We start from the raw sequence: 25,238 nt of genomic DNA, 5'->3' as shown, positions 1-25,238 counted from the left end.
GAACAAAAGAAGAAGGCATATAGTGAATGGTTAGCGAGTAGAAGTAGGGGAGAAGATGAGAGAGAGAAGAGAGAGGTATACGTGATCAGGAGAAAGGAGGTTAAGAGACTGGTGAAGGAGAGTAAAAAGAAAGTGGATGAGGAGTTTGGGAGGAATCTGAGTGTGAAATGGAGGGAGAGTAAGAAATTGTTTTGGAAGGAGGTAAAGAAAGTAAGGCAGTGTGAAAGGGGAAATAGTAGTTGAGTGAAAGATAGGAATAATAGATTGTTGGTGGAGAAGAGAGAAAAACTGAGGAGATGGAAGGAGCACTTTGAGGATTTGTTGAATGTGGAGAGTGAGAGCAGTGCGAGTATAAGTGGTTGGGGAATGGCTGGGAGAAGAAGAGATGAGAGGAGGGAGGAAGAGATCAGTAGGGCGGAAGTAGTGGAAGTGATGAAGAATATTAAGTTGGGAAAGGCCCCATGAATTGATGGAGTGTGTGGTGAAATGCTTAGGTATGGGGGTGAGATTGTTCTGGAGTGGATATGGAAGTTGTGTAGATTAGCTTGGGAAGAGGGAAGGGTTCCAGAGGACTGGAAATCAGGTATAATTGTTCCTTTATACAAAGGAAAAGGAGAGAGAGAAGTATGTGGTAACCATAGGGGTATTTGCCTACTTAGTGTGACTGGTAAAATATATGGTAGAATACTCATTGATAGGGTTAGGCATATGACAGAGGAGCTAGTTGGAGAAGAACAAGTGGGATTTAGGAAGGGAAAAGGGTGTGTAGATCAGATATTTGTTCTAAGATGTTTAGTGGAGAAGTATCTAGAGAAGGGAAGGAAAGTGTATGCTGCCTTCATGGACTTGGAGAAAGCTTATGACAGAATAGATAGGCAAGGTATGTGGAAGGTATTAAGAATATATGGAGTGGAGGGGAAATTGTTGAGTGCTGTGAAGCGTATGTACGAGGGAGCTAGGGTTACGGTGCGAGTGGATGGTGAGCTGAGTGAGTTCTTTGATCTCAGTGTGGGACTGAAACAGGGTTGTGTGATGTCTCCATGGCTTTTTAATATATACATGGATGGGGTTGTAAAGGAGGTGCAGGGTAGGGCAGTGGATGTGGGGGTGGCTCTAATGAATGAGGGTGAGATTTGGAAGCTTCCGGTGTTGCTGTTTGCTGATGATACAGTACTGTTGAGTGAAGATGAATGGGAGTTGCAAGGTTTGGTGAATGAATTTGGGACAGTGTGTAGGAGGAGGAATCTGAAAGTTAATGTAAACAAAACTAAAGTTATGGTGTTTGAGAGGAATGAAGTCACAGAGTGTGCAGTGAGGTTGGTTGGTGAGGATATGGAGAATGTGAGTGCATTCAAATACTTGGGTAGTGTGATGAGTAAGGATGGAACTTTGGGGGATGAAGTGCGTGAAAGGGTACAGCAGGGAAGAAAGGTTGTTGGTACACTGAAAGCAGTGATGAGAAATAGGGAGGTGAGTATGGAAGTTAAGAAATCACTGCATGATAGTATTGTGATCCCTACCCTGACGTATGGAAGCGAGGCATGGACCTTGCAAGAGGGGAACAAGTCAAGAGTGAGAGCAGTGGAAATGAGTTACTTGAGAGGAGCATGTGGAGTGACGTGGAGGGACAGGTTGACGAATGAAGAAGTGAAGGAACGCTGTGAGTTGGATGTGGATGTGGTTGAGAAGATCAGGAGAAATACACTGAGGTGGTTTGGACATGTGAAGAGAATGGAGAATGAAAGATTGACTAAGAGGGTGTATGTAGGTGAGGTGGAGGGAGGGAGAGGGAGAGGTAGACTGAGGGTGAGGTGGAGGGATGGAGTTGAGAGGTATATGAGGGAGGGGGGGGTGAGTTGGGGGGAGGGTAGTCAAATGGTGGGTGACAGAGCGACTTGGAGGCGTTTTGTCTGCGGCCACCCTTTGCGGGATTAGGGCATCGGGCTATAGACAGATAGACCCTCGCGTCCAGCACGGTAATATTGTCATGCATGGGTCACGTGTTGGACCAAAAACGTGTTGGACTAATAATAGAGCTTATGGGGAAAAATGAATTATGTCAGCAACCCTCGTAAAAGTCACCCTAAAAACATACCATATACCTATACATATATTGGTACTATTGTAATTATAATAAATGGTACTGTGCTATGAATGATAACTAACCTTTTAGGATAGTGTTGGTGGGCTTGCTGGGAATGGAAGGTGGTATCCAAGGCTGTAGTTAGTCCTACTGGGTCCCCGGAGGATGGCTGCTGGCGTCACTAGCGGGTAATGGCTGTTGCTCCTCCTCAACCTCCCTCATAAATCCTTCGAAATCAAACCTCCCTCATAAATCCTTCGAAATCAAACCTCCCTCATTAATCCTTCGAAATCACACTCAGAATCACTATCTTCGTCCACAGCCATGGAAGGTCCTGCTTCTGCCTGTCCTAGCCCTGTAATCCTCGGCAAAGTGCATGCTTCTCACACTGTTGCCAGAGCCCCGTCTCGTGACTGTGGAAAGTGATCGCTGTCGCTGACTCGGTAGAGAATAAGGAGAAGCAACTTTGTTTATAAATTGGTACGCACGCCGATGAGAAGGGTTTCAAAACTATTGATATTTATTCTAAAATATTAATATGTATTCAGTGTCAGGCTAAATGTTCAATGCTGTAGTACGATACATTCTCTGTCGAGTCGCCTGGGTTTTGGTCACACTGTTTTCCCCATCGTATGCTCGGCAGGAATCCATCCAGATGAATTCCAAATGCCCGTGGTATCGTCGGCAATTTTACCACATTACCGTTCCAATTTACCATCGCATCCTCGGCAAACCTGGTATGAGGTGCCGTGTGATAGCCTCCGGCTGCCAGGATCTTGTCTTAAGTTTTTTATTATGATCACGTTGGCTTCATTCTTGTCGTAGGCCTTGGCAGTGTCAACTTTCCTCTCCCCTTTCTTCTTCCTCTCGATGCTTTCTAGCTTGGTGGCCTGAGGGAGGTGCCGACGCTTCTTGGGGTTCTCAGAAGGCTTCCTAGGCATCGTGAGCAGGGTAAAATGCAGTAACAAGGGCAGAAAATATAGCAAGAAAAAAGCACCTTCCAATGCAATTATGTGACTGAGTGTCTCTATGGCGGGAGAAATGTAAACAAAACCACGTGACAGCAGAAGCATTTTCAATTGGGTGGCATCACGATCACGTCACGATAGCGGGTGGGGAAGGCTACTTGATCAGAAGTTTTTCATTGGCTATCATCATCATGGGAATGTCCAGTATGACCGTGTTGGACCGGTGGTGATCGTGCTAGAGTGAACTCTGCGAATTTCGCCCACTTCTCGGAGCTCTGTGCGTGTTACGCTAACACACTCGTGTTGCAGTAATTAAATCGTATTAAATAATACTAATTAATTGCTCTCCGTGCTGGACCTGAATCGTGCTGGACTAACCCATGTTGGACGCGAGGGTACTGTATATATATATATATATATATATATATATATATATATATATTTGCTAGCTAGCTAGCTATTGCCAGACGCCATAATCCCGTAAGGGGTGGCCATTTGGCTTTGAGTTATTGGTTTTATGGGGAGGGGCACTAACCCTCCATCAACCCACTTGTTGACATGTAGGGAGGACGTATGGGTTGGTTATATGGTTACCACCCAGTGTTGTAAATGGTTTCTTGGCTTACAGGAAACCATTTGGCTTGTCACTCAATGTAGAGCCACCTGTAAAGGAAAGAAGAGCAATAAGAAGTGACAGGAAAGATGGAAGATATAGGAAGAGAGGAGGGCAGGCACAGAAAAAGAATGATAAAGGATAAGGATGAAGTAGGCAGCACTACATCAAGTGAGTGGATGATGGTCGCCACCACCTACCACCATATATATATATATATATATATGAACAGTACATATATATATATATATATACATATCGTTTCGTTTTTAAAGGCTCCAACATGCTTGCATGCGTCGGCCTTGGTCACCTGATGGCGGCTCTCCATGCTGCACGATCCACTGCAGCCTCCCTGTTCAGTCCCTTAACCCTGAGGTCACACTTAATGACCTCGTCCCGTGTCTTTCTCGGTCTACCCCTCGTAACCCCACCCCCAATATTAACACTATACATATATATATATATATATATATATATATATTTATATATATTTTATGTGAGGAAGAAGGAACCAAAGGCCATGAGCCCACAGTAACAGTTCCCTCCAAGAGAAAAACAAAATATAATAGAGAGCCAAATTCAAGATTCGATCATTTTGAGATGCCTGGACACACTGCGTTTGAAAGACTGGAGATCATAGGCAGCAGGAAATACAGACAGAGGGAGGCAGTTCCAGAGCTGCCCTGTTGCATAAATGAAAGACTGGGAGTAACGGTTAACTCTTGCATTAGAGAGTTGGACAGAAAAGGGATGAGAGTTTGCTGCCAGACGGGTGCTACGCGCCTGTTGTAGAGGTGGAGGAATGCAAGCAGACAGTTCAGAGGAGCAGTGACCATTAAAGTAGCGATAGAAAAGAGATAAAGATGCAACAGTGTGGCGAAGAGACAGGTGTTGAAGGGAGTCAGTAAGAGGAGGAGAGTTAATGAGACAAAAAGCCTTTGACTCCACCCTATTGAGAAGAGCTGTATGTGGGGAGCCTCCCCACACATGAGAGTTGTACTCCACACAGGGGCGGATAAAACCCCTGTATAGTGTCAACAATTGTGCAGAGGTAAAGAGAGAGTGGAGTACATATATTCAGTATATATATATATATATATATATATATATATATATATATTGTGTATATATAATTATAATATATATACAGTATATATATATATATATATATATATATATATACACAATACCCTCGCGTCCAGCACGCGTTAGTCCAGCACGATTCAGGTCCAGCACGGAGAGCAAATAATTAGTATTATTTAATACGATTTAATTATTGCAACACGAGTGTGTTAGCATAACACTCACAGAGCTCCAAGAAGTGGACGAAATCCGCAGAGTTCAACTCTAGCACGATCACCCTCGGTCCAACACGGTCATACTGGACATTCCCATGATGATGATAGCCAATGAAAACTTCTGATCAAGTAGCCTTCCCCGCCCGCTATCGCGACGTGATCGTGATGCCGCCCAATTAAAAACGCTTCTGCTGTCACGTGATGTTTTGCTTAAATTTCTCCCGCCACAGTGCCACTCAGTCGCATAATTGCATTGGAAGGTGCTTTTTTCTTGCTGCATTTTCTGCCCTTGTTACTGCATTTTACCCTGCTCACGATGCCTAGGAAGCCTTCTGAGAACCCCAAGAAGCGTCAGCACCTCCCTCAGGCCACTAAGCTAGAAAGCATCGAGAGGAAGAAGAAAGGGGAGAGGAAAGTTGACATTCCCAAGGCCTACGACATGAATGAAGCCAATGTGAGGGCTATAATAAAAAACCAAGACAAGATCCTGGCAGCCGAAGGCTATCACACAGCACTTCAAACCAGGTTTGCCGATGATACGATGGTAAATCGGAACAGTAACATGGTAAAATTGCCGACAATACCACGGGCATTTGGAATTCATCTGGATGGATTCTTCCCGAGGATACGGCGGGCAAAACAGTGTGACCAAAACCCAGGCGACTCGATAGAGAATGTATTGTACTACAGCATTGAACATTTAGCCTGACACTGAATACATATTAATATTTTAGAATAAATATCAATCGATTTGAAACCCTTCTCATCGGCGTGTGTACCAGTTTATAAACAAAGTTGCTTCTCCCTATTCTCTACCGAGTCAGCGACAGAGATCACTTTCCACAGTCACGAGACGGGGCTTTGGAAACAGTGTGAGAAGCATGCACTTTGCCGAGGATTACAGAGTGCTAGGACAGGCAGAAGCAGGACCTTCCATGGCTGTGGACAAAGATAGTGATTCTGAGTGTGATTTCGAAGGATTTATGAATGAGGTTGAGGAGGAGCAACAGCCATTACCCGCTAGTGACGCCAGCAGCCATCCTCCGGGGACCCAGTAGGACTACCTACAGCCTTGGATACCACCTTCCATTCCCAGCAAGCCCACCAACACTATCCTAAAAGATTAGTTATCATTCATAGCACAGTACCAGTTATTATAATTACAATAGTACCAATATATGTATAGGTATATGGTAGGTATTTAGGGTGACTTTTCCTATGGTTGCTGACATAATTCATTTTTCCCTATAAGCTCTGTTGTTAGTCCAACACGTGACCCATGCATGACAATATTACCGTGTTGGACGCGAGGGTACTGTATATATATATATATATAAAATGTATATATACATACATACATACATACACTCAATCCTTGTAAATCGCGGCAATTTGGGTCTGGACCACTGCCCTGATTTACAAATTCCGCGGTTTATAAATAATAACTCTTATGTGAAAAATGAATTTGGGTCTGGACTTTGGCCAGCCACCCCCCACAGCACCCTACCTACACCTATCTAGGCACCATCAAACACAAACATACAAATTTAGGAATATTCAGTGCATTTATTTAATAGAAGTAAGCAATGTTAAGGGATCTCACCTTAATCCTCTGATGATATTGCTTAAGTGCATGGAGTTGGATGGTGTTGGGAAGAACTTAGAACCTCTCAGCATGAGGTGGGGGTGCTCCCTCATGCTGTTCTCTCTTCTCCAGCTCCTTTGCCTCCCTCAGGAAGCCCTCAAAGTGTGCCCCAGAGATGACAGATGCTACGTCATCCACATCCTCAGTGTGTGAAGGGCCAGGCTGTGGTTCAGGCTCAGCTTCTGCCCTTACCCAGGCAAAATAGTGGGTGATGAGCTCCTGATGTTTCTCATCAACTCTGCGGCATTAGTATGCACACTTGCCACCAGGGACGGGTGGTGATTGGTTGTTGGGTCGCGATTTTGAAATTGAATGCCGCGATTTACGATTCTCCTCTGAAAAGGCCCACTTCGGTGCCTAGATCCGCGATTTTCATGACTTAACAGCGATTTAAGGGTGCTTGCAGTCTGACAGCCACTTAGCTGTGATTTACAAATCCGTAATTTATAAACACGTGATTTACGAGGATTGAGTGTACATACATACACTAACCCACCTGGCTCAGACTTAGTAAAGAAGCAAAAGGATGGACAAGAATAATTTGTAGTGTTTAAATGTATGGCTGATACAGATTTTCACTATTTTAACTCATACAGTATATTCAGTAATAATGAAACTATTGGCTGATGAATAGTACTGAATGGAGATAATGAAAGGTGAGTGTGCATTTGTGTGAATGTGACTATCAAGCTAAGGTTGTAGTGGGCGTTGGTTAAGAGTCAAAATTTTCTTTCTTTATACTTACCCCTCCAAAATTGTGTCTTACACAGTGCAGTGTCTTATATACTGTAGAATATTGGTAAATTGTTTTCTGAATGAAAGGAAACCATTGGCTTGTCACTTTGTGTTGAGCCACCTTTATTGGAAAGAAGAATAGTAAAAATGACAGGAAGGAAAGAGAGTGGTACCATAGGAAGAGAGGAGGGTAGACAGTGACAGAATGAAAAAGAGGAAGGAAGAAGTAGGTTGTTCTATATCAAGTGAGTCTACCTTTTCCTTCCCCTTTCTCATTAAACTATGGTAATAGCTGTTGTATACAGTACAGGTATTTTGTAGATTTCACTGAAGAAATAACTCTGTAAGTGCCACTTAGAAAAGTTTGCATCTTCAAGTTCCTTGCTAAGTAGGGGAGCAAATCTGATGGAAACATAACAGTTGCACTTTTGCATTCTTAAAGGGACCTCTTACATTTGTGTTTCTTCTTTTCAGTGGTTGACAGATCGAAAACGGAGGCAGCTGTCTAAAAGAGATGTTGGTAAGTAGATGGTAGTACCATTATTATTTTATTTATTTATTTATTTTTCACTCTTCGTGGTAGGTGGGGGCACTCACCATCCACTCACTTGATGTAGTGCTGCTCTCGGGTGTCTGCCCTTTCCTCTCCATCCTTCTTTCATTCCATTCTCTTCTGTCTTTCTTTCTTTCATTCTTTCCTTGTCCTTCTTCCTATGGGTGACTTTACACTCCCTCTTCTGTCTTTCCTTCATTCTTTCCACTTCCTTCAGCCTGTGGGTGACTCTACACTGAGTGACAAGCCAAATGGTTTCCTGTGCACCAGGAAACCATTTACTACGTTGGATGGTAACCATATAACCAAATTTTGGCGCCTGGTGGTTTAGTGGGTAATTATTGCACTCCAATCGGATTGAGCCGGTGAAGGTTTTTATCCAAGGGGTGGTTGGGGTTGATTGCTCATGTAATGCCACTCAGGGATGAGTGAGGCTGGTCACTCTCATCTTAAATGTTGGGACCAACTGCCTAGCCCCGGGCTCCTACGCTCCTCGTGAGGCAATGTAGGATTGGATGATGGATGGATGGATGGATTTTTCACTCTATGCTCCTTTATTTGTGGGCATCCTTCAGTAAGTTTTCATGCCACTGGACACCGTATAGGCATAAATAGTGGCGATGTAAGGCATTGTCCCAGAATCAAAAAAGCTGAGAAGAGGGTACATTGCATCTGGTCATCAGTTATTATGGCTTACAAAGCATGATAACCTTCCTCACACAATGTCACGTCTGCAAACCTTTGCTTGTGCGATCCTGCTTGTATGTGGGGTTTGTGTGCATGGCCGTCTCATTTGTGGATGGCTTCTGCTCAGCAATGAGTTACTGACTCGCTTTCTCTTTTCTTGTATACTCTTTGGTGCTCTGCTTCATCGTTAGTCTTTTTTTTTTTGTAGGGGGGGGGATTGACAGAGCCTGGTGACCAAGGGTTTGGGATTGACAGAGCCTGGTGACCAAGGGTTTAACCCTGATTAACTTCCAAGTTGATTATTTTAAGGTTAACCTTCAGATTTACCATCATTTTTCTTTTATGGCTTGTAACATTTTGATTTTTTTTTTTTTTTTTTCCACCAAACATTTCGGATGTCTTGTTGCCTGTGGCTTACTGTCTGTCATCATCCCACATTTCTTTAATTCTCAGTCCATTTTCCATTGTTTTACTCTTTGATTGACTTACAAGAGATCCTGCATGTCTGCATTCCATATACAGAAGAACACAAAATGCAGTGTTTATGGAAAAGAAATGAAAGCTAGAACATAATATGCAATGTTTATGGAAGAAGAATGAAAGGTAGAACACAAAATGCAGTGTTTATGTAAAAAATTTATGAAAGGTAAGCAGTTCCATACCAGTTATGAGCCTTTAAACCCTGTGCACATCCCAGGTGAAGGTTTGCAACATAACATGTTTTACTGAGTGTACAGAGCACATCAGTCTTGGCAGTCATATTTTAGGTGGGGGGTGGAAGACTACAGTACTTGCTAGATGATGGAAAGTATTATATGCCTGCTGTAGGAATTAATCATTATTTGTCAGTATTAGAAGCTTTAATATTTTGAGCTGGAGAAATTATGCAACCAGTGAACCATCTTGGTAATATATCTTTTTAAGTTAGTTTCTATAAACGGCCATGCCACGTTGAGTACACCACTTCCCGTCCGATCAGCGAAGTTAAGCAACGTTGGGTCTGGTTAGTACTTAGATGGGTGACCGCCTGGGAACACCAGATGCTGTTGGCATAACGTTCTCCCTACATGTCAAGTGGGGTTGGTGGAGGATTAGTGCCCCTCCCTGTAAAACAATTAACTCTAAGCCCTTGGCCACCCCGTTTGGGATATGTGGCATCTGGCAATGAATGAATGAAAAAGTTAGTTTCTGTAGGACAGAGAACCATCACCACTGATCCTTTCCACCATTACCACTGCTTGTGTATACAAACACAGCTGATGGTGAGTCATCAGAGGGGTAATCATTATACCTGAACTCATATACAGTATATATATATTGCTGAACATTTATTACTCTGACACAATCATAGTTTTTGTTCTATCGCAACCCTGTAATTGTAGTAAACTGTCTGTCCTCTTATAATACTGCAGCATGTACAGCATAGACCAAGTACAGTTGGACTACAAATTTGAGACTTTATTAGCCCCTTTGTTAACCCCTTCGGTGCTGTTAACCCCTGCAGTGCTGATGTGTATGCAGGTACTGCATTACAGAAGCACTTCATTTTCTCTTGAATGTTATGAGTGTACCGTATGTGATAGGAAAATCAACAGTGAACATTTTATTTGTTGGGATGATCTTTGCAATAATATTGGCATGTGCTCCACAGGCAGGCTTGGATGAGGTAGATAGAGATGAATAGATTTTGGGATGACTTAATACTGTACATGTAGTAAGTGTTATGGGGGAAGATGAGATTGTAGTATTAGGGGGGGGATTTAAGTGACCATGTAGGTGAAGCAACTCAAGGATATGAAGGGGTACATGGGGGATGTGCATATGGTACAAGAAATGAGGAAAGGGAAAGGATACTCAGGTTTGGGGAGGCAATGAACATGATTGTGTGCAACACACATTTTAGGAAAAGAGAGAAAAGGTTGATTACATTTGGGTCTGAGGGAAATAGCAGCCAGCTAGACTATTTCCTGGTCAGGAAGGCTGATAGGAGGTTAGTGAGGGATGTTAAAGTTATAGGAAGTGAGGAGTGTTTGCAGCAACACAAGTTATTGATATGTGACATGATGCTTAAGGAGCGAGCGATGAAAAACAGGACCTATGTACCTAGGAGGAAAATATGGAAACTGAAAAACCAAGCAGTAAAGGTTGCCTTTTATAGCAAGATGAGGAGGGTGGTGGCTGAACAGGGAGACATGGACTGAAGTGTTAGTGAACAGTACAGAGCCCTCGAGACCAACCCCTTGTAAGTTACTGATTCAGTATGTGGATGAACTAGAGGTCCACCACGACATGAAATGACTTGGTTGTGGGATGAGGATGTAGAAGCTACAGTTAAGGAGATAAGAAGGGTTTTGCGGGAACAGAAGAAGGGTGGTAACAAAGAGGAATAGGCTGCCAAGCGCAGGGCTAGAAAAGAGGTTTACAGGGCGAAGTCTGAGTCACAGAAACTTTTACTTGACAAGGGAGAATAAGGATATCATAGGTGAGCAGCGTGTGTGAAGAATGATGAAAGAAGGGTAGTGGTGAACAGTGGGAATATTTAAGATGCATGGAGTGAGCATTACAGCTGCTTGTTGGATGAGGAGTTTGACTGGGACAGGGAAGGTTTGGAGCTAGCTGGTCCAGTGTTTTTACCAGGAGTGTGTTGTCCCAGATGATTGGCTGAAGAGTGTAATTGTAAATGTATACAAGGGGAAGGGTGATACCCTGGAAAGAGGTAATTATAAAGGCATAAAGCTCTTAGACCAAATAATGAAGGTAATGGAGAGAGTTCTAGAGGGTATGAATAGAGAAAGAGTGAATATTGATAGGATGCTGTTTGGGTTTGTGCCAGGCAAAGGAACCAGTGATGCTATATTCATTGTTTGACAACATTGGGAAAAATGTATAGAAAATACTGTATATAGGAAAGGAAAGAAAAGGAGTTGCTTTGTTGTTGAATGAGCTGTAGCAGAGTGGAATGAGAGATTACAAATGCGTCAGCTTGAGGTGTTAAGTATGTCAAGTTCGAGTTTGAGAAGGTGAAAGTGGCAGTGATTGTAGCATATGCACCATGACAGGAGTGAAACAGAGAAAAACTGATTTTGGGATGAGCTGGGTGAAGAAGTGGGAGAAATACTCAGGAGCTATAAGCAACTGAAGCATATGTGTCAGGAAAGGAGGTTTTGCATTTTTACCTCATATTTCAAATACAGATGCACATATATGTGGTATAGAGGGAATGGGGATTGTGTTGAAAGAACCCTGATTGATTATATGTTTGTAAAGAGGTTGATGCTGGTAATGGTTACTGATACGAGGGCCATGAGAGGACAATGTGAAGGTCTGTCAGATCATATGATTGTGGTGTGCAAGATCAAGCTGAGTGGAGTGAGGTGGACCAGGAGAGAGAGGAGCAGTCAGGGAGAAAGACTGAAAGTCGAGAAGCTGAGGATCAAAGAAATGGCAAATGAAAACAGGACCAAAGTAGAGTTGGAATCAATGAATTGGAATGAAATGGATCTGGGCAGCCTGTGGATTGCATATAGAGATTGCCTAGTTAGGAATGCTAAAGTGGTGTGTGGTGTGGCAAGAGTAACAACAAAGAAGAAACTTATGGCATGGTGAGGAGAGGAGGTAAAGAGAGCAGTGGAGGAAAAGAGGAAGTGGCAAGACTGGTTACAGAACAAGAGTTCAATTGAAATAAGAACTGAATATGCTAAGGGCAAGAAGCACATAAATAGACTGGTGAAGAGGAAAAAGGAGGAGATAAATGATGATCTAGGAAGAAATATACATACATATTACTCTGAAAATAGGAAGTAATTCTGGAAAGGGGTGCGGAAATGTAGAACAGTGGAAAGAAATGTGAAAGTGTGAATTATGTAAGTAGTAGATTACTAGCCCATGAGGATAAAGTGAGAACCAGATGGAAAGAATTTTTGAAATCCTGATGAATGGGAATAGAGAGAGCAGAGCCACTGTAAGCGTGATTGGTTTTGAGGGTGTGCAGAAAAGGAATGCAGTGCCAGGAGACTTGACACTTGCACATGTAAGGAACACTGTGAAGCAGTTGAAAAATGGGAAAGCAGCTGGGGCTGATAAAGTGTATGCAGAGATGATTAAGTGTAGTGGAGAGAGCAGAATGAAATGCTTGTTGGAGATATGTAAGAAGGCATGGATGAGAAACTGTGCTAGCAGAGTGGAAAAAGTCTGTGATTGTACCCCTGTACAAAAGTAAAGGTGAGCGAAGTGAGTGCAAGAATTATCATTGCATAAGTTTATTGAGTGTTGTAAGTGAGGTATATGGAAAAATTATCATAGACAAAGTAAGGAGAAATCAGAAGTCTTAGTGAGTGATGAACAGGGTGGCATTAGAAGTGGCAGAGGATATGTGGATCAGATATTTGCAGTGAGACAGATAGTGGAGAAGGCTTGTGAGAAGGACTATAAGGTGCTTATGGCATTCATGGATCATGAAAAAGCGTACAACAAAGAAGACAGAGAAGGATTGTGGAAGGCTTTGCGCATATATGGTGTAGATGTAAGCTGCTAGGTGCTGTTAGGAGTTTTTATGATGGCAGTGAGGCATGTGTAAGGGTAAATGGACATGTAAGTGAATGGGTCACAAGCATTGTGTGCATGTGACAAGGTTGTGTGATGTCCATATGGTTATTCAATATGTATATGGATGGGGTGATGAGAGAAATAAAAACACGAGTAATGGAGAGAGGGATGGCATTGGTAATGAATGATAATGGAAGGAATATCTCAAATTTGTTGTATGCTGGTGATGCAGTGCTATGTGCAAATACCAGACAAGAACTTGGTAGACTAGTGCAGAATTTTGCTGATGTCTGTGAGTGTCTTGCCTTGAGAGTAAATATAGAAAACAGTAAAGTGATAGTAATCGAGAGAGAAGGTGGCTCCCAGTGTGATGTTACGTGAATAGACAGAGACTGGAGTTGGTGGGAGAATTTAAATACCTGGGTACAATGATAGAAAAGAGAGGAAAATGTGCAAAAGGAATGGAAAGTAGAGTGACACAAGGAAGGAAAGTAGCTGATGCTATGAAGGCCTTGATAAGAAACAGAGGCTTGAGTCTTGCAGCTGCATGAGTCTTACATGAAGGAGTGTTAGTGCCAACTTTATCATATGGATGTGAGACTATGGTGTGGCATGAAAATGAAAAGTCAAGAGTGAGAGCAGTGGAGATGGGACTGCTGAGGAATGTATGTGGAGTGCAGAGAGTGGATAGGATACGAAATAATGTGATTCATGAAAGATATGGAGTGAGGAAGTCGGTGAACACCAGAATCAAAGAGAGCGTGCAGAGGTGGTTTGGTCATGTGGAAAGAATAGATTACCATAGAGTGGTGAAAAGGGTATATCTGAGCAAATATGGGGGAAGAAGGCAAAGAGATATGGTGGATGAGTGTGTGAGGAAGAGAGATGTGGAAGTCGGTGAGGCTAGGGGACTGACAAGAGCTTGAGCTGGCTTGATTAATGTTGTGAGAAATTAATGATCAGGGATTTGGCACCCCTTTTTAACGTGACAGCCTTTCGATTGACTCTGTTGGATACGTTTATGCGAAGCTACAGACTATGGTGAATGTTTTGGTGTATCAGATAGAGCCAGGATTCCTTGAGCTTGAATGATGAATGAATGGAGGCGTGGCCCATTGGATTAGGCATACTTGTTCTGTCTGGACGTTGCTACTCCTCACTTTGCCTTAGGGTGGGAAAGGAGGTCCGGATGATGATGATGATTATGATGATGATGATGAATATGAAAAGGGAACTGTGCTTTGTTTTTGTTGATTTGGGGAAGGCCTTTGACAGAGTCGTTGGAGTGGTGATGAAGTGAACAGTGAGAAAGCTTGGGAAAGTGGAGTGGCTGGTTAGGTTTTTTTTTTGGCCATGTAGCCTATGTGGGTGTTCACACACAGATAAGGGTGAATGGAGATTTGAGTGATGAGTTTTCCGTGAATGTTGGTGTGCATCAGGAGTCAGTCTTGAGCACCTTGTTTATCATGGTGCTTTAAGCCATCTCATGTGACTTCAGAATGGACTACTGTTGGAGATGTATGCTGATGATTTGGTGTTGACTGCAGAAAATGAAAGGGAGGTGGAAGAAAGATTTAGGAAGTGGAGAGATGGTATGGGGCATGAGGACTTAAGAGTAAACGCAGATAAAGCAAAAGTGATGGTATCTAGGGCTAGAAGCAGTACTGTCAGAGTAGAGGGAGAGTGGCCATGTGCAGTTTGCCAAAAAGGCATGGGAAGTAATTCCATCTTGTGCAGTATTTGTGATAAGTTGGTGCATGAGAGATGTGGTATTAGAGGTAGACTGCGAGTTAATGCTGATTTCATGGTTGCAGTGTGTCAGGGAGAGCATGTGGATATTGCCAGGCATGAAAGGATTGAACTTGCTGGTGAATCTCTTGAGTGTGTGGAAAAGTTTTGTTATTTGGGAGACATGTTATGTGCTGTGGCAAGAGTGAGGAGTGGTTGGAAGAAGTTCAGGGAGCTGTTACCTCTCCTGACATTGAGAAGGCTCTCGCTCCGTGCTAAGGGATCTTTGTAGGCGACATGTGTTAGGAGTGTAATGCTGTATGGTAGTAACACCTGGGCAGTAAAGGAAGAGGATATTTGCAAGCTTAGACATACAGAAATGACAGTGGTTAGGTGGATGTGCATTGCGTCCTTGAGTACAAGGCCTGGGGGCCCAGGTTTATGATGGAAGAGGTGAGAGGTAGGTTGAGACTGGTGTGTATTGGTATTGTGTTGAGGAGAGGTAGATTGAGATGGTTTGGGCATGTGGAGAGGATGGGAGATGATAATAGGGTGCAGAAAATGAGGAGTGTTGATGTTGGGGGTAGGGTAGCGAGAGGTAGGCCAAAAAAGATTTGGGATGAGGTCATTGAGTGTGACCTCAGGGATAAGGGACTGAATAGGGAAGCTGCCGGAGATCTAGCAGCAAGGAAAGCTGCCATCAGGTGACCAAGGCCAATGCATGTAGCATGTTGGAGCCTTCAAAAACAATAGAAAGTGAAATGAATTAACCTTTTTTTTAATGTCCATTTAAGTAATAACTACTGTACCGTAAAACACCGTAACTTCGGACTGCACCCTAATTTCGGACATTTTGTGAAAAAATGTAATAATTCAAGTTTATTGGAAGAGAGTGCGATATTTGCAAAAAATAATGATATGGGTAGGTTGGGTAATCTTCAAAGATTATTATGTATAAGTCCTATTAAACTAATTTGAATATGTGTGGGTGAAAAAAATTATGAATCAAATGGGAAAAAAAATCAGCATTTTTTAACCCTGCAAAACTTTGTTCATACAGAACAAACAGTTTCAATTGTAAGAATGTGATTGGTACGATTATATGTGGAAAAGTGTTGTAAGTACTAGGCAGTAAATTATTTTTAAATATATACAAGCGTAATCTTGCTATGACTGTTTTAATGAATATTTCTTTATTTTATAGAATAAATTCCTAGCTTCGGACAGGCAATTACTGGAAAAATATAGACTATAGGTGTTTGTGTGTGTGTGTGTGTGTGTGTGTGTGTTTTACAAGCACAAGCCTATTAGGAAAGTGTGTGTGTGTGTGTGTGTGTGTGTGTGTGTGTGTGTGTGTGTGTGTGTGTGCTATGTATGTGTGTGCGTATAAGACCAAAGTGTGTAGCTCGTTAATATGTTCCATGGTGCCTTCGTTATGTGTGTCTGTGTGTGTGTGTGTGTGTGTGTGTGTCTGTTGATTTGTGTGCATGTTAGTGGGTGTGTGGGTGTCATTAGAACCAGTAAGAAGTGTTTAACATTATATTATATTATTTCAGTATGCATTTGTTGAGTTAGTGAGGTAGCTACTTGATAATTAAGTAAAGTTTTGTGTAGGAATAAGAGGCCAGTTTCTCTGACAGTATGGGGTATAGGCAATGCATTTTTATATATTTTTTTCATCTGAAAAAGTTTGTGAATAGTTCTTAGTTATATTTATGGCCAGAATACCTCACTACTGTGTGATATGATGCAACTTAATGTGATATCAATTTATGAGCTCAAAAAGATGATATTTTTGGATATTTCTCTATTTATATGTATAACTCGGGCCACAAGTGCCCAATATTTTTTTTTACATTTTTCAGAAACTTCTAAAATGTCCGAGGTTTGGACACTGTGTCCAGAGACAGGTGCTATTAACCATTCTCATGTTTAAAGGGCAAAAACATGGATGTCCAAAGTTTGGGAGAGCTCTCCGAAGTTAAGAAATTTGTTCCTAACTTCGGGCACTTGAAAATGAAAAAAAAACGAAAAACAAAAAAAAAGTTTAGTGTGGCTAATTTTTTTAATTATATGGATTCAGTAGGTTCTGTCCCTGGCTACCATATGACACCGACAGGGATAAAATTGCACCATTTTACACAGAATTATTCATCAAAATGCATAAAAAATGTCCAAAGTTAGGGTGTTTTACAGTAACTAATAACAATCAGTTTAATGCCATTGATGAAACAGTTATTGCCATTTACTCATTTAAGCAGTGTACCTTACATGATTGTACGTACTGTACTTGAAAGTACTGTACTTGATTTTTTCAAGTACATTTGGACCAAGTACAAGCACATTGATTTCTTTAATTCCAAGTACTGTACAAGTATTCAAGGTCTTGTACTTAATTCCAGGTACAAGTACAAGTACAAGTACTTGAACTTGGGCCCAAGCCTGCTCCCAAGTAACAAAACTCTTCCACACATTCAGGAGACTCACCAGCAAGTTCAGTTTTCTCACGCCTGGCAGTCTCAACATGTTCTTCCTGACACCAAACACATAAAATCAGCATTATCTCGCAGTCTACCTGTGGTACCGCAAGATCTCATATGCACCCACTTATCACTTATTGCAGTGTACAAAGTGTTAAATAAGTGGTGGTCACTTAACCCCTTAAACGCGGCCGTGTACAGTCATTCCCCCCCGAGTGGCGGGGTTGTATCGCGGTCTGAGTACCTGTAGGAAAATATTTGCCAAAAATCAGAGATTAACCCTAGAACATTATACTTGGTATGGCAGATAGTACTTACATTTAGCTTTCTCCAGAGACAGGTGTTGAGCCTTCGTGGACTACCCAAGGACTTGTGGAGACTTGCAAAGTTGGGTAACCAAATCTTCACTTTCACACCTCCAGCAACCCGGTTTCCCCTCTACCACAGCCTCATTCTGTCACAGTAAACTTTATACTACAACGTAAAGGTAGTTAGGAATCCGTATTTGTACAATAAGCACTGAAAATAAGGCTAAAATCAATGGAGCGTACGGCCGACATGCACTGTGGCGGCGGTCTTCCCGTCACTCAACAAACATTTCCATTTTCACAGCTAAAAACATGTATACTACATTATTTTCAATTATATTACTTCCCAAAAGATCACCACGGCGCGCTTTTTATTCTGCCTTACGCCCGCCACTTTATTCTCGTTCCTCTTGGCTGCTTGCACTGACTGGGAAGAGCTAGAACTCGCCATAGTGTCACTTTGAAAGCCTGCAGTAAACATACGCTAAACAGGGGCAAACCGTGAGAAAGCTGGTGTTACAACTGGGGAAACAAGCCTTTCCTAGTAGCATAAACTGCTTGTGAGAGGAGAGCGCAGATTTACAGTTCTGAGCGCTCAGAACGCTGCCATGTATCACAGCCAGGCTGGCCGGGCCGTGGTGGGGGGGGGACGGGGGGAAAACGCAATATTTGGCAACAACCGAGGTCAGTAGTACAAAGGTAAAGTATGCTAGTTGTAGCTAGAGGGTGGTGGTACTGATAGACAATACCAGCTGGAGCCTGCTTGCCCGCGGTTATTCAAAATTTACTAGAATCGCAAACGCGACGATCCGCCGTTATGTCCTTTTGGCCGAGCGTCGCAAATGAGACAATCCGCGTTTAAGGGGTTAATGTGACAGGGAATAGAGCAGTGTTTGGGTGCTGGAGAAGAAGGTATCTTTAGATGATGACAGCTACCTACCTAGAGTCAGGTGAAATGCTATTTTGATAGCATAATGTAATAAGAACTTAGTTCCAAAAAGAAAAAGTACTTAGTGATTGGTGGCAATGAGGTGGGAGAGACGAGAAGTAGGCAGTGAGTGATGTGTGTGTGTTTGGTGGGGGGGGAGCTGATCAAGTGTAAACAGACCATTTCATGTCCTATAATTTTAGGCATGTTGAATTGTGACCTTTTTTTATTTTTCAGAAAAATCCTGCAAAAAACAGTTCTGTTTATTCAAGGTGGAGTGGGCCTGTGTCCACATGGACAGGCAGTAGAATTTTTAGGGAGATGGCCAAAAATGGAGATGATTTCTGGTCTCTCTCTCTCCCCTTTTTTTTTTTTACTGGGCTGGGTCAGGGTTTATCTTTCCAAGCAAAACATGTTTAAGGCAAATCAGTTCCACGTATATCAAGGGGCTGCTTTACCTTCCCAGGGTGGTACCTAAACTGTGCTAATACTGTACAGTCATACTGCATCTCCCTGGAATTCGCTTCGCCTGAGTTGTTTCCCTCCTAATTTCAACCCACAACTGTTAAAGTCTAACTGTTACAGATATTTTATGAACAGAGGACACCAGTAATCTGGTGTATGGATTATTTTTTATATTCATTTGTTTTTCCTTCCTCCGTTCTGTTATTTATAAAAAAAAAATATATATATATATATATATACTATCTGTCCATATCTGTGTGTAGCCAGGTGCCTGAATCCTGTAAGGGATGGCTGCAAACTAATTGCCTTCATGTTGTCCTGTCCTCTGCCATTTCACTGCCCTTCCACCCACACCCCCCTTACTCATATACCTCTCCATTCCATCTCCCCATCTCATCCTCAATCTCCCCCACCCTCTCACCCCCTCCACGTCACTCACATACACTTTCCTCATTAGTCTCTTGCTCTTCATCATCTCCACATGGCCAAACCACTTCAGTGCGATATTCCTAATGCTTTCTATCACTTCCACATCCACACAACAGTGCTTCTTCATTTCCTCATTTGTCAATTTGTCTCCCCATGTACCGGTAACTCCATATGCTCCTCTCAGATAATTCACTTCCACTACTCTCACTTTTCGCTTGTGTCCTGCCAGCAGGGTCCAAGCTTCGCTTCCATATGGTAGAGTTGAAACCACAGTACTGTCATGCATTGACTTCTCTACTTCCATGCTCACTTGCCTATTTCTTATCATTGCTTTCAAAGAACCAGCAACCTTTCATCCATGTTGTACCCTTTCAAGCACTTCGTCCTCTAAACTTCCATCCTTTTCATCACACTCCCCAATTACCTAAATGTACTCGCATCTTCCATTTCCTAATCATTCAGTCTCACTGTGCACTCAGTGACTTCATTTCTCTCAAAGACCACAGCTTTACTCTTCCATACAGTCACTTTTCTGCTTCATTTCTTACACGCTCTCCCAGATTCATTCACCAGTCCTAACAGTTCCCCTTCGTCTTCACCTAACAATACAGTATCATTTTTAAACAACAGAACAGGGAATTTCCAAATGCTGCTCTCTCTCAGTAGGGCTGCACCAAGAGCCACTGCCCTATCTTGTCTCTTTTATAACTCCATTCATATACAAATAAATATTGAGAAATCATGGAGACATTCCACATCCCTGTTTCAATTCTACATTCAGGGGGAAAAATTCACTCAATTCACCATCCACACAGTGCAGCCTTAGTGCCCTCATTCATACTCTTCATGGCATTCAGCAGCTTTCCATTTACCCCATATATTCTTAATATTTTCCACATTCCTTGTCTATCCACTCTGTCATATGGTTTCTTCAAATCCATGAAGGCTGCATACAACATTTTTCTCTTCTCTAGAAACGTTTCCTCTAAAGATCTTACGATGAATATCTGATCCACACAACCTCTGCCCTTTCTAAAAGCTCCCTGTTCTTCTTCAAGTAATTCCCCTGTTATTTCCCTGACTCTGTCAGTAAGTATCCTACCTTATATTTTTTGCATTACACTAAGAAGACAGTGCCCATATGATTACCACACACTTCTTTTTCCCCATTTCCTCTGTACAGGGGAATATTTATACCTTAATTTCAATCCTGCAGGGCTCTACCATCCCTCCCAGGCCAGACTGCACATCTTTCACATCCATTCGACTATCTCTCCCCTGTGCTTCAACATTTCACCACACTATCAGTTCCTGGGGGTTTCCCCATTTTGACTTTCTTCATTGCTTCCACTACTCCCATCCTAGTGATCTCTTCCTCCCTTCTCATCTCCCTCCTTCTCCCCATCCACTTATACTTGCATCACTTTCATTCTCTGTGTTTAACAATTCCTTAAAGTGTTCTCTGCATCTGCTCACTTTTTCTCCTTTTTCCATGATCAGTGTATCATTTTTCTTTTACTTCCCTACTACCTTCTCTATCACCCTGTCTAAGTCTTTTTACCTCCTTCCGGAACATTTTCTTACATTCCCTACATTTTGCACACAAATTCCTTCCAAATTCCTTATTCACTCACTCTTACTAATCTTTTCACCTCTCTCTTCCTCTTCAAGGTCATTTCAGAAGATATTCAACCTTTGCTCAAAAAATAAATAGCTAACCTGTTGAACTAGAACACTAATCTTCTTCAAAGTTGGCCCCTACTGACTTGATACTTGTAGCCCAGTGTTCTTTCCACTGCATTAAACATTTTTCGAAGTCAGTTTTCTCTCTCTCTCTCTCTCTCTCTCTCTCTCTCTCTCTCTCTCATTATGCAAGGAAGAAGGAACCAAAGACCAGGAGCTCACAAACTGTTCCTTCGAAGAAGAAAAGAAAAACAATACAGCGGAGAGCGAAATTCAAGATCTCTTCATTTTGAGATGCCTGGACACATTGCGTTTGAAAGACAGGAGATCATGGGAAGTAGGAAATACAGACAGAGGGAGACAGTTCCAGAGCTGACGTGTTGCATAAATGAAGGACTGGGAGTAACGGTTAACTCTTGCATTAGAGAGTTTGACAGAAAAGGGATAAGAATTTGCTGCTAGACGGGTGCTATGCACTTGTCGTAGTTGTGGAGGGGTGCAAGCAGATACAGCTACCACAAGTTGACTTAGGACCTCCCCCCACAGGGTATTAAAAAGCACAGAAATCATAGTATATCACAATGTTTGTTCATGAAATGCCATATGAAATCATGTTTATCTTGTTTTTCAGGACCAGTTGGATGCATTTTGGCATGAAGTCACTTAGATCTCTAGAGTAATAAAAGGACATTTCTTTGCACCAAACATTTATCAGTTCAGTTTTGAGGTTGTCCAGATTGGGTGTCTTCTTCTCTGCCATGATTTTCTTCATCTTTGCCCAGCAGTTTTCTATCAGATTTAGATCTGAACTGTTGCCAGGCCAGTCGAGGACCTCAGTCCGATTATTCTGAAGCCATTTTGTCACCTTTCTTGACTTGTGACATGGAGCTGAATCATGCATGAAAAAGTCGCGTATTAGCAAAAATGTTTAACAAATGATCTTTCAGAACTTGAATGTACCAGCCACCATTCATCATCAAGTTCTTAGGAAGAAAGTAGAGGTCTCCCCTTCCCAATTCACTTGAGAAACACCCCCATACCATTACTGATCGTGGCACCGTGTAAGCAGAGTCATATCGACTATAGGAGGCAGGGTGACGAACCTTGGCAGAACGCACCTGGAACACTTGAAATGTGCTTTCATCGGAAAACATAACTTTCTCCATTCATCCGATGTCCAATGTACATAATTCTTGGGAAACTGAATGCGCTACTTCTTCATGCGGTCAGTGGGAAGCAGTTTCTTGGCTGCAGTGCAGCCTGGCAAACCCACCTCCTTCTGCAAGCAGCGTTGGATAGTTCGAATTCAAACGTCTTGTAACAGCTAGGAATGCATTCTCTTCAATTCTGCTGCTGTCAGTCAAGGATTCTTGATTACCTCCCTCTTCAGAAATGTATTTGTGTCTCTGGAAGTTGTCCTCTTCTTTCCACCGCCATGCTTGTGCTCTGGTATGACATCAGGTGGCAGGCCACACGCTGCAGCAAGAATCTTCATGACGGTCAACTTTGCGCGTCCAGTACGTTCACAAATCGTGTTGATAGGAACATTACCCTGCCTCCATACAATGATACGGATCCTCCCATCCCTTGAGCAGTACCTACCAGGCATGACAACTCAAATATAGGAAACTAACAGGGCAAACAATAATGCATACGAAAAAAGAGGGAGGTGCAGGCTCTGAGTGATGGGAACTTTTTTTTTAATGTGTCCGACTCAGGGCAAAGGCTTCAGGGCCTATATCTTGGGGGCAGTAGCCTATCCCAAGGTCCAGTAGTCCTCCTACACCTCCACATGTCACCACTTCGGTGCTAACACCCACCGTCCATATTGAATACATGCTAGGGCTGTCTCATACAGGACTGGTGTATTGGTATTAGCGGGGGTATTTTTACGACATGTCGGCGGGTCATCTGGTAGATCAGGAAAGTCTGCTTTTTATGAAATTCAAATCCTTAAACTGTCCCCTGCCCCAGCCAGGATTCGAACCTGGGTCCATCAGGACTGCAAGCCGCCTGTATACTTCCATTCTCGCTTCTGGGCAGGCACTGATGTGCTGAGTGTTTCTCCACCTCCCACCAACACCAGAGGAGTTGCCAGTTACTTCTTACCCAAAAAATTCACTTGGTAGAGGTGGAAACACAAAGCAAAGACAGACAACTCTCCCATAGCAATTCTGTGTGTGTAGGTCCTAAGTCAATTTGCGGTGGGTGTAGTTCAGGGAAGCAGTGACCATTGAAATAGCAATAGAAAAGAGACAAAGATTCAACAGTGCGATGAAGAGACAGAGATTGAATTGAGCCAGTAAGATGAGAGTTAATGAGATGAAATGCCTTTGACTCCACCTTATTAAGAAGAGCTGTATGTGGGGCACCTCCCCACACATGAGAGTTGTTCTCTACACAGGGATAAATAAATCCCATGTAAAACATCAACAACTGTGCAGGGGTAAAGAAGGTATGGAGTCAACAGAGCACCCCTAATCTCTTTGAAGCAAATTTCACACAAGAGGTAATATGATCTTTCCAAGATGAATCCCAGGAGAATGAAACCCCAAATATGTTTAAAGGCTATGCAGGATTCAACCGGATATTATTAAAGATTAGTGGGTTCTCTTGTGGGAGATTTTGTTGGGTTGAACTGAGTTTGATAAATAAAGAACAACAAGATTACAGTAATCCCTCCAATATCCGATGTAATAGAGCCAAAGGCATGTCCGGGAAGTGGGTTTGTCCGGATACTGGGCCCCTGCCTCCTGGACTGGTACTTATGGACCCTAACCCTGCCTAACTTTGAAAGCCACCTAAAAAACTCCCTACTGGACATGCATAGCACCTATTTAAGACCCTATTCACACCAATAATGGACATAAAGCATGAAATAAATGAAAAGGAACCAGAGAATGAGGAATTAAAAGTGAGTATGGAAAATAGTTAGCAGCATACAGGGTACTTACAGCACATCTGTGGCCGCCTCCTCTAAGGCTCTGGCAGTGGTGAAAATGCTCTTGAATCACGTACGGTAATCCAGTGTTGTCCTCCACTTAATTCTTTGCGCTTTGAGCTATAATTGTTTAACACTGCACATTCTGTTTTTAATTGCGTCATGCCAGTTGTAATAGTAATAGTTGTTCCCTAGGCAGTCTGGCCGAACAGCCCCGAGTCCCTAAGGATGGCCATGGCCAAGACCGGGCTTTCCCACAGAGCTGTCAAGGAGTGTATGTGTTGTTGGCATAGGTGATTGTGTGCAATGCAGTCTTCCATAATGTGCTTAATAGTATGGGGTGCTGTGTTGCATTCTGGACATGCATCAGCAATGGACTCGTCCGGCCTCTTCTGGTAATTTAAGAGGGATGGATGATACCCACATCTCAGCCTGGCCAGGTGGACCCTGTCCTCACGAGGGAGATAGGATTCGAAGGGGTGGATATCAGGAGGCTGTGCATGCAGCTGTGTTTTGCTTTTAAGTGGCTAAATGGAGCAATGAGTGATTTGAGTATGGATATGCTTCTGGAAGCTGGTCTGAGGCGGGCGAGGGGGGGAGATGATAGTATTTGTGTATGATATCATGTGCCAGTTTTAACCGCCAGTTTCAACTGCCAGTTTGCACTCCACACTTAATCCTTTGCACTCTAAATTCTAATTTCTTAACACTTCACAACAATCTAAATTCCCATGTGGTCTAGTGGTGAGGTATTGCAGTTTATTCACTGTTTATTTACAAAAATGAGCACATGTGGCATCCATTGCGATGAGCATCTACTCTCGATGGTGGTTAGGCGGTAACTGGGGAGGGGGAGGAAGGAAGGGGTGAGGGGGGCCATTCATAAACACAACTGTTCGGCACTGCATGCCAATTTCAAATTACTGGTGGGGAAAAAATTGGCATTTTGGGGGGATTTTTTCTTTTTTGGCCTTTTTGGGTTCTGAAGGTCCAGGCCCACAATGTCCGAGTAGTGGGGTATCTGGTTAGTGGGCGTCCGGATAATAAAGGGATTTCTGTACTTTTACCCCAGTCAGAGATACGAGCCAAGTCAGAGATTAGTTGTATCATTGCCTCATTCCTTGTTTGTTGAAGTAACTGCAGCAGGAA

At 42.7% G+C, this 25,238-nt stretch overlaps 1 protein-coding gene and 1 non-coding gene across 2 annotated transcripts in view; both read left to right on the top strand.

Annotated features, from left to right (window-relative positions):
- Positions 1-25,238, top strand: part of LOC145401028 (nucleolar protein 10-like) — a 259,963-nt gene that overhangs the window by 16,799 nt on the left and 217,926 nt on the right. Inside the window, exon 2 of the mRNA XM_080273404.1 lies at positions 7,817-7,862. Coding sequence (XP_080129530.1) covers positions 7,817-7,862 — 46 coding nt within the window. The remainder of the gene's footprint in view (positions 1-7,816; positions 7,863-25,238) is intronic.
- LOC145402629 (5S ribosomal RNA) lies at positions 9,516-9,634 on the top strand. The gene has a single exon (XR_013897830.1). It is a non-coding gene; the product is annotated as a 5S ribosomal RNA (ribosomal RNA).

The sequence above is a fragment of the Coenobita brevimanus genome, chromosome 6, assembly GCF_032717465.1.
Source record: "Coenobita brevimanus isolate Jiangsu-jjx chromosome 6, ASM3271746v2, whole genome shotgun sequence".
Lineage (NCBI taxonomy): Eukaryota > Metazoa > Arthropoda > Malacostraca > Decapoda > Coenobitidae > Coenobita > Coenobita brevimanus.
Note: the sequence above shows the minus strand (reverse complement) of the source record. Positions and strands in the feature narration are given on the sequence as shown.